General features: G+C 52.3%; 3 protein-coding genes across 3 annotated transcripts; 2 read left to right on the top strand and 1 right to left on the bottom strand.

Annotated features, from left to right (window-relative positions):
• The first annotated feature begins 1406 nt into the window (after positions 1 to 1406).
• COCSADRAFT_119375 (uncharacterized protein) lies at positions 1407 to 3526 on the top strand. Its single transcript, XM_007702711.1, has 2 exons — positions 1407 to 2461; positions 2516 to 3526. Exons 1-2 carry the CDS (start codon positions 1686 to 1688, stop codon positions 3159 to 3161), a joined length of 1422 nt encoding a protein of 473 aa, XP_007700901.1. The 5' UTR covers positions 1407 to 1685; the 3' UTR covers positions 3162 to 3526.
• Positions 3527 to 3677: 151 nt separating this feature from the next.
• On the top strand, positions 3678 to 6393 carry COCSADRAFT_37655 (uncharacterized protein). Its single transcript, XM_007702291.1, has 6 exons — positions 3678 to 3799; positions 3850 to 3859; positions 4043 to 4083; positions 4134 to 4195; positions 4246 to 4717; positions 4776 to 6393. The coding sequence occupies exons 1-6, from the start codon at positions 3752 to 3754 to the stop codon at positions 5901 to 5903; spliced, it is 1761 nt and encodes a 586-aa protein (XP_007700481.1). The 5' UTR covers positions 3678 to 3751; the 3' UTR covers positions 5904 to 6393.
• Positions 6394 to 6542: 149 nt separating this feature from the next.
• COCSADRAFT_119370 (uncharacterized protein) lies at positions 6543 to 8153 on the bottom strand (the record flags this gene model as incomplete). Its single annotated transcript, XM_007702710.1, has 6 exons — positions 6543 to 7322; positions 7378 to 7489; positions 7542 to 7699; positions 7759 to 7804; positions 7864 to 7922; positions 8001 to 8153. The coding sequence occupies 6 exons, from the start codon at positions 8151 to 8153 to the stop codon at positions 6615 to 6617; spliced, it is 1236 nt and encodes a 411-aa protein (XP_007700900.1). The 3' UTR covers positions 6543 to 6614.
• Between the last annotated feature and the right edge of the window lie 765 nt (positions 8154 to 8918).

Raw genomic sequence — 8918 nt, 5'->3', positions numbered from 1 at the left:
CTGCCGCAAGCCCACACACCCCCCCCCCATGGCGCCCTCGCAATCCCTCCACCTCCCCCTCTCCAAGCGGGCGGCGGCGTGATTCGCGTGAGACGGGCTCATGTATGTCTCGGTCTGTCGAGCACAAAGTTGCGCCTCTGCATCGCGCACTCTCCCAAAATCCCGGAATTGGGCAGACCCGTTGCTGACCCTGGTCGCCACTATGGCTCATCATTCACGCGGCGTCCGTGGCAGCAGACCCAGCAGAACAGTCTCCACCGAGCAGCGGGGAGACAGACAGGAAAGACGTCGCAGGGCAGATCGCTTTTAGCCGCAACCCGCCGGCGTGCCATTGGATCTCCCTCCCCCCGTGCCCCTCTGGCAGATGAAGCTCTTCACGGCCTCAAGCCGAGAGCACTAAGCTGTTCGATTCGAGCCGTCCACACACCCTTGCAACAGCGTTGCAGGTGGTCTAGGCACACACCCGCTTCGCAATGCTACCTCCGCTCCTTCTTGCCGCATCCCCCCTCCTCCCAGTCCTTGGAGCTATGTGATATCTGGCATGTTGCTCCATATTGGCTGCCCGCCGCGTTACAGCGTGCGACACCTTGGCCCGCTGTGATTCGAAATCAAGCTGGCCTGCGAAACCTGCTCGCCATTGTTTGTCTCTCAATGGGCCCGGCCTCGACCTCTTTCTGGCGACGCCCCACGAAAACACCTGCCAGCTGGCCGCGAGAACGAGAGAGACAGGAAGAGGCGCGCAGAGACCACAAAAAAAGAGAGCTTCTGGCGGGCCCCGGGTATGCTTCCCAAAACTCACTGCTGCATGTGGTCCAGATAGAGGGAGAGTGTGTGGATGCCCTCCCCCTCCCAAAGACCACATGCGTCAGCTAGTCCGGCATTATCCTAGACACGATGCAAATAATTGAATCAACGGGTGGGTGGGTAGCTGGGTAGCTGGGTAGCTGGCGGGGGTGGATAGATGGATGGGCGAATAAATGAATCATCGAGCAGACATGATGCCACTACTGGATGAATGGATGGCTGAATGAAACAGTCCATCAAGTGAATGTATCAACAACATCACAGCACTGCCTGCACAACTACTCTACACAGTACTTACTACTTACATACTCAGCCGCCCGCCGCTCGCAGTCCCGGAAGCCGTCGTCCTTCACATGGCCTCGCCGCAGCCCACACGTCAGAATCTGGGGGTCCACGAACTAGCCGTCCGCCAAGCTCGGATCCACACATCACGCAGCGTCGTCTGCTGCACTTATCGCTGTCCTGGTCAAAATTTATGCTCCGAGCCGGCTACGCTTGACGGTTGGCGTGAGGCTTGCCAGTGAACAGGGTGCATGCGGGTCCGCCCCGGTCTGCATCCTGTCCTCTTCCCGGCCAGCCGTTGTTTTAATGCGTCTGAGCGCCTCTCCACCTTAACGTCGCCATTACTGAATTCAAGCAGCCCGGCGGCGATCTGGCTGCTGGCGATCCAGATACGTACAGGGTCGTCTACAAGGGGCTCTTCAACTATAAACCACTCATGCCGCCACACTAGAGGCAGTGCTGCATTCCTGACGTCCTGTCCAACTCTGCACCACGCCCGGACGCTCCCAGTCTGAAAAGAGCCTCCAAACTGAACACAAACGTGATCCAAATGCGGCTGCGTGCATCGTGTCCTGGTTCGGGCAAATAATAATACACGCATGTCCCAACCACCTCCTCTTCCTCCACCCCCGGCCCTCCCTCTACCACCCGCTTCTCAACCTCCTCCAGCCATGACTGAGACGCAGAAGCCTCCCGTCTTCTCCCCTCCAAGCTTTCTCGACTACTCCCATCGCCGCCTGCCCCCACTAGAGATTCCGCCAGATGCTGTACCACACCGGTCGGATCACCACTTCCGCTCCCCCATCAACCAGCTACCTTCGATCCACTCTGGACTGCCTCCTCGCAATGACTACCACCCACAGCCGCCCGCAACACATAGACCAGCGGCCGCGCCCGTTGACAAGTTGTTGCAGCCCTCCAATCCCTACACCCCACCCAGGTCCGATCCGCCATATTCTCCTCGGCAATACGGCCCTCCAATTTCGCCACATTCAGAATATGACAGCAGAGGCCCTCGAAGACTAGCTGAACAGCGGTATTCCTACGAGGAGCACCGTCCTTTTCAGCGCCGTCCACCGCATCCCGAGCAAGGAGGGTATTCGTCTCTTACTTCGCCAGTAGAACCATCGCACCAAAGGTCTTATCCTCCGCTTCCCTCACCTGCATATACTCCGAGCTATGCATCAAGTAGCACTGCATATCGCGGATCTGTTGGCTCCCTACAACACGCGCGATCCCAACGAGGCTCCATTGGAGGGCCTTTGGCCCCGGTTGCATATTCAGAGCCTTCGACCGCTGCTCCTCCACCCCCAAAACAAGTGCGCCCTATCCCATTACCAGGGTCCATACCACAACCCGTGTACAATGAACAACTGTAAGTACTCTTCTTACCCGGACACCAAAATGACGCCCAACTCACCAATCGCAGAAACCTCAACTATGAGCTCCGTGTCCGACAACAGCCCATTGCCGCACGAGCGTGCGGATTCGGCGAACGCGACCGAAGAGTCATTGACCCTCCACCCATCATCCAACTCTTAGTAACGGATCCGAAAACTGGTGCTGCTGAACAAGAAGAGCTACGCTACTCTCTCAACGTAGTCCACTGCACGCTTTGGAATGCAGAAGGCACCAACGAAGAAACAGCACTCATACAACCAGACCGACGAACGACACGGCGATTAATGGGCCAGCTCGTAGCCTCGCCATCCGTGGCAAAAGACGAGCACGATGTCGAGGGCTGTTTCTTTTGCTTCCCAGATCTTTCATGCCGCACCCATGGCAAATACCGGCTTCGGTTTGTGCTTATGCGCATTGACCCCATGAACCTGCACGTAGGAGGCTTCTCGCCAATTCTGACCGAAGTCTTGAGTGACGTTTTTACCGTCTATACAGCCAAAGATTTTCCCGGTATGCGGCCGAGCAGCGCTCTGACCAGGGCATTGAAGCTACAAGGCTGTAATATTCAAGTCAAAAAGGGAAACGAGAAGGCGCTTGCACGTAAGCGACTTACTGCGAGTCAAGAGCACGACAACGCAGAAGAAGAGGAGCTCAAGAGGCAGCGCAGGGAATAACGACCATTACCCATGCTATCTCTCAAATGACTGGCTTTTCGCATATTCTTCCTTTATATCGGGCGGCGCAGACAGGGTCATCAGGGGATATCTGAAGCATTTTTCGCAGATGCTGTTTTGCATTTTGACGACGTCACGAAATGACTGCATTTCTCACCGACAATTTTGATTCTGAATTCAACGGTTGGTGGGTTGTGCAGAATAGGGAGGGCGGAGGGTGAAATCTGGACGGCGTCGATACGGCGAACCTATTTTTTTCTTCTTCTGTACTTGCATTTGGGAATTCCAGCAATGAGAGAGCACGATACCATTCCATAGCACCTTATTCGCAGTCGATAGAAGTTTTGTTTCCAAGATGCCTGAATATCATTGTGCAAGCCAACAGAAAGTGAGGTGTTGTAGTTAGGGCTCAAGTGTGGCGCGCACAAAGAAAGGAAGGAGGGGGGGGGAACCACGCTATAAGCGTCGGCCCCACTAACAAAAGGCCCATGCGCCCGATTTTCTTTTCAAGTTTCACGCGCCTGAAATCTCGACTTTCTTTTCTTCCCTCCCCTTCCCCACAAGCAATTAAGGCACTGAAAGCAGCAATCATGAAATACGTGCTCGTGTCTGGCGGCGTCATCAGCGGCGTGGGGAAGGTAAGCTGCAGGTTGCCGCGCCTTTGATCACCACTAATGCGTAAAAATAGGGTATCATAGGTAAGCTCTGCTCAAAGATGTGCCACGAGCATGGCACCAAATTCTCAGAGACTGTATGACTCTCAAAGGAGCGGTTCAGTCTGTCCCAAGATATGGGCTTTTGAAATGCTATGCAATGGCTCTTTACAGAACTTGCGTAATTAAGCACACGACAGTAAATGTAGGCTAATTGATATATAACAGCATCGTCGACTGGCCTATTACTCAAAACTATTGGTCTTAAGATAAGTATAGCAGACCAGCACGTTTGCAAAGCGTACTGACGTCTCAGCACGTCTCGTCGATCAAGGTCGACCCATATCTCAATGTGGATGCGGGGACTATGAACCCCAAGGAGTACGACTCGTTGTGCCCGATTCTATACCAATGACTAAACGAAAAAACAGGCATGGTGAAGTCTTTGTCCTCTCCGACGGCGGTGAAGTCGACCTCGATCTCGGCAATTACGAACGCTACTTGAACATTACCCTAACACGCGATAACAATATCACCACTGGCAAGATTTACCAGCACGTCATTGAGCGCGAGCGCAAGGGCGACTATCTGGGTAAAACCGTACAAGTCGTCCCCCATATCACGGATGCCATTCAAGAATGGATCCAGAGGGTCGCGCGCATTCCCGTCGATGACTCCGGCGAGGAGCCTGACGTCTGTATAATTGAACTGGGTGGTACTGTTGGTGATATTGAGAGCATGCCCTTTGTCGAGGCTATGAGCCAGCTGAGGAGACGCGCGGGCAAGAACAATTTTATGCAGATCCACGTCTCGTACGTGCCTGTTATTCACGGAGAGCAAAAGACGAAGCCTACGCAACAGGCAATCAAGGCGGTGAGGAGTAATGGTCTGATTCCAGATTTGGTATGTATTTGGATCTTCAAAGGCACATCCTCTATGTATGTATGCCTAACAAATCCAGATTGCCTGCCGTTGCGAGCGCGAACTCGATGCCTCCGCTGTGGAGAAGATTGCCCATTTCTGCCAGGTTGAAAACGAGCAGGTCCTTGTTGTCAGGGACATGCCATCCATCTACCAAGTTCCCATGCTCCTCGAGCAGCAAAAACTGATTCCCATGGTTCGCCAGTTCCTTGCCCTTGAACAAGCCAACATATCTTCCCAGATGTTGCAAAAGGGCAACCACACCTGGGCACAATGGCAGTCGCTTACCGGTCATGACACGCGCTATCACGACCCTGTAACCATTGCCCTGGTTGGAAAGTACGTCGAGCTTCAAGACTCATATCTTTCCGTCATCAAGGCGTTGGAACACGCCACGATGCGGTGCAGGAAGAAGCTCGATATTCGGTGGGTTGACTCGGATCATTTGGAGCCAAAATGTCAACAATCAGATCCCGCCAAGTTTCACAACGCATGGCACGAGGTTGTCAAAGCCTCCGGTATTCTTGTCCCTGGAGGCTTTGGCCAGCGTGCCACCGAGGGTATGATTGCAGCAGCCACTTGGGCGCGCGAGAACAAAAAGCCCTACCTCGGCGTCTGCCTTGGTATGCAGATCGCCGTCATTGAGTATGCTCGCAATGTCTGTGGCATCAAGGACGCTACCTCGGAGGAGTTCAACGGCGAGGCTCAGAACAAGCTCATTATGTTCATGCCAGAGGTTGACAAGACAACCATGGGTGCATCCATGCGTCTGGGTCTTCGCCCAACGTTATTCCAGTCTGGCAGTGAGTGGTCTCGTCTTCGCGCTCTATATGCTGGTAAGAGCGAGATTCTGGAACGACACCGTCACCGCTATGAAGTCAACCCGGATTACATCGACACCCTTGAGAAGGGTGGCCTGAGCTTTGTTGGCAAGGACGAAGCTGGCGTCCGTATGGAGGTCATTGAAATCAAGGACCACCCTTGGTTCGTCGGTGTCCAGTTTCACCCAGAGTACCTTTCGCGTGTCCTGGATCCAAGCAGGCCCTACCTAGGCTTCGTTGCAGCCAGTGCAGGCATGCTGGAAGAAATTATACGCGATTACCAGAACGGCCCCAAGACTGATGATATCACAAACGGCGTAAATGGTCTCAAGGTCAGCAGTGTTTAGGTAGGGCATTGCAGCCGGAAAGACCAGGTCAATTAGTCATATCACTGGGAAATCGGGAAGTCAGGCGGCGGTCAATGCATCCGATGGTGCCAAGTCCGCTGCTCTGCATGGGCAAGTTACGATTTAACGAGGCGATTCTTCCTCATGTTTTGGAGTTAACGGACCATGGATTTTGACGTTCATTTGGCAGGGTTGGATAGGCTGGTTTTTGTGGTCATAGAAAGGCAACCCCTGATACTTGTACGAAGAAAAAAGAGGTGCATGATACCTAGAAGGAAAGTAGCTTCATATCAGTAGAGTATGACACAACGAAGGAATGAATGAGTGGCCTAGAAGATCTCATCTATGGCCAGTAACCATTTGGCGCTTCCGTTGTTCCACCAAGGGTGCATCAACCAACATCTCGTTACACTACATACCTATCTGCTTGCCGTGGTCATGTACAATAAAAAGAAAGAAATGAGAAGAAAAAAACATACAACAGCGGGGATTCGCCAGTGGTCACCCACCTGACTACTAGTCCGCCGGTCAAAGACTTAACGTGCGGAGAACGAACGGGATCCAGTGCTGTAGTTTGCCGATGGTCGTATGTGAAAGAAATGTAGATACAACTTTCTTATGTCCCAACCATCTCAAATCCACTAATCACATCAAACCACACTATTATCACGTGAGTGTCAATTCAATTCATTTCTTCATATACAGATAATGTCAAACCAGCGACGCAACCACGCTCTCCGCATCCCTCCTCGGCCCATAATTCCTCAGAAAATGGCCGACAGGGAAGCAATCCTCCACGCGCTCCATACCCATGATGCTACGCACAATGTAGCCCCTGCCCACGCGGATGGCGCGGATGTCGCTGCGGACCCATTGGATAGGCATCACGACGGCCATCATGTCGCCGAGGACGGACTCTTCCTCTGACGCAAGGGTCGTGAGCGGGTTGTCTGCGTCCCAGAAGGATGAAGTGGAATCCGAGGTGCGTTTTTTGTTGATGCGAGGTCTATTTGGGCAAGTAGGCGACTCCGAATCGGTGCCGCTGAAACTCGACATTTTGTACGCCTTGTTGTGTAGATTCTGGCGACTCGTCGGTACTGCACCATTTGCGCCGGACGTGGCGCCTGTGTATTTTGTCCAGAGGGCCTTGAGGCTGGGGAGGTTGACGGCGATGATTGCAGATTGGATTTCTAGGGCGCTGACGACGATCATGGTGCCGAGGATGTAGGAGGTGTCGAGGGAAGGGGAGGGGGAGCTGAGGCGCAGGAGGATGACGATGCGGCAGCAGGCTATGAGGACGGAGATGCCGCCGAAGCCGATGACGCAGAGGACGGCGATTTTGCGGCGCATGCGGATGTTTTTCAAGGCCCAAATGGTGGAGATGGGGAGGATTAGGATGTAGATGTCTACGAGGATGTTCTGGGGAGATGGTTGTTAGATGGGCTGGAGAGATGGAAAGGAGAACATGACTTACGAGAATGCAAGGGCCGAGGAGAAGTATCATCTTGTTGATGCATTGTGCATCAGAATGTGTGCCTGGGTGAAGTATTTCGTCAAATGGCATGCACTGGAAACATGCTACAAGGCTGACCTTTGATGTTAGACTTTGCGGGTGCTTAGAGGGCTGGTATGACTTACACACTGGCAATCCATACAACAGTGTTAAATGCCACTCCGAAATAGACGGCGTGTCGAAAAGTGTCGCTATCGGGGGATAGCCGAAGGTAAAATACGAGAAAAGCTAATTTGATCACCCAGTGAACAGAGTAGTAGAGGACTTCTTCGATAAATAACCACTGTTCTTTTGGTTAGAAATGAATTCTTTAGAAGCTCTTTCCTGATAATCCATTCTCACCTTGAGAATCTCGAGATGATGGTTCGTGTCCAGGGCTCCCATATGACTACACACTTTAGTTAGCACCATATATCAACGTGGCTTTCAGCCATCAAGGTATCTTACAGTCCACACCCCCAATATAAAAACATCTGCAGCACGCCCTGCTGTGCAAAACTAAAAACCTAAACACCATCCTCCACGTTAGCTCTCCGTCCCATCCAACTTCCCACCCGTAAACCTCGAATCAAAGACAAACGTACCAAAATAGCAACCGCAATATAATCATCCCACCCCCACGTTCTCAAAACAATATACCGACAGTAAAACCGCATCAGAATCGACAAAGTGCCCACAAAGAAGGTCGAATACGCAATCCCATACGCAAGCGGCTGGATACTGGTACCAAAGTCCATTGTCATCATCATCATCGCAAGGTGGCAGCGGCAGAGTCCAACACAAGTCGATGCCAAACCCAACCGACAAGGCGCATCTCTAATGCGAAAGGAAAGGTTTTCGGAAAGGAGTGGAAAGGTTGGGCTGGCCCGCAGTGAGAACAGGAGAAAAATCTTTTTGAGCGAGCTGCTGGGTAGACTTCATATTAAACAAACCCCCTTCCCTTGTTCTTCTTCTTCTACGACCTACTATTATTACTTTTTTTTTGACATCGGCACTGTTCCTGAGCTAGCACATGGCAGCAGGTCGCCGTTTGGCTGTGTGCGATCGCCCCGTGGTGGGTTTGGAACAAGCGTTCGTGGGCTTGAGACGGCAATGGCGTTGTGGGGACAAAGAAGCAAATTGTTTGCGTTTCCGATATGTCGGGAGAGGTGACTGATGGGTTTTGTTGTAATGCCGCGGACCCCCCCTTTCTTGGGAGCGTATATTGCTTTTTACCATCGCCGAGTATGTAGTTGTCTTGGGGAGTTTGGTAAGTATGAGCACTGGACTTGTGAGGTTTGTGTTTGAGCAGGATGTTTGTTTCGAAACTGTAGAGACGGGTCGCGGAACAAGTTGATGGATAAGAGATGGCAAGAAGGAATAGTTAGTTAGCGATTGTTTCCACAACATGTGCCAAATCGTCGAATCTGGAAACAAGAAGATGGAAATCGACGACTCGTACACTACTCGTCTTCTTACTAGATAATCCCTAGTTCGCAAACAACCACCGCCACCACATTACT

Source organism: Bipolaris sorokiniana (genome assembly GCF_000338995.1).
Source record: "Bipolaris sorokiniana ND90Pr unplaced genomic scaffold COCSAscaffold_8, whole genome shotgun sequence".
NCBI lineage: Eukaryota > Fungi > Ascomycota > Dothideomycetes > Pleosporales > Pleosporaceae > Bipolaris > Bipolaris sorokiniana.
This window is presented reverse-complemented; position numbering and strand designations above follow the sequence as displayed.

Excerpts from the sequence above, each read along its gene's own strand:
- COCSADRAFT_37655 (XM_007702291.1), top strand. The coding sequence starts at position 3,752 with ATGAAATACGTGCTCGTGTCTGGCGGCGTCATCAGCGGCGTGGGGAAG. Across the intron at positions 4,084-4,133 it reads TCAAAACTATTGGTCTTAAG|GTCTCGTCGATCAAGGTCGA; the intron begins ATAAGTATAGCA and ends ACGTCTCAGCAC. Across the intron at positions 4,718-4,775 it reads ATGGTCTGATTCCAGATTTG|ATTGCCTGCCGTTGCGAGCG; the intron begins GTATGTATTTGG and ends TAACAAATCCAG.
- COCSADRAFT_119375 (XM_007702711.1), top strand. The coding sequence starts at position 1,686 with ATGTCCCAACCACCTCCTCTTCCTCCACCCCCGGCCCTCCCTCTACCA. Across the intron at positions 2,462-2,515 it reads CCCGTGTACAATGAACAACT|AAACCTCAACTATGAGCTCC; the intron begins GTAAGTACTCTT and ends CACCAATCGCAG.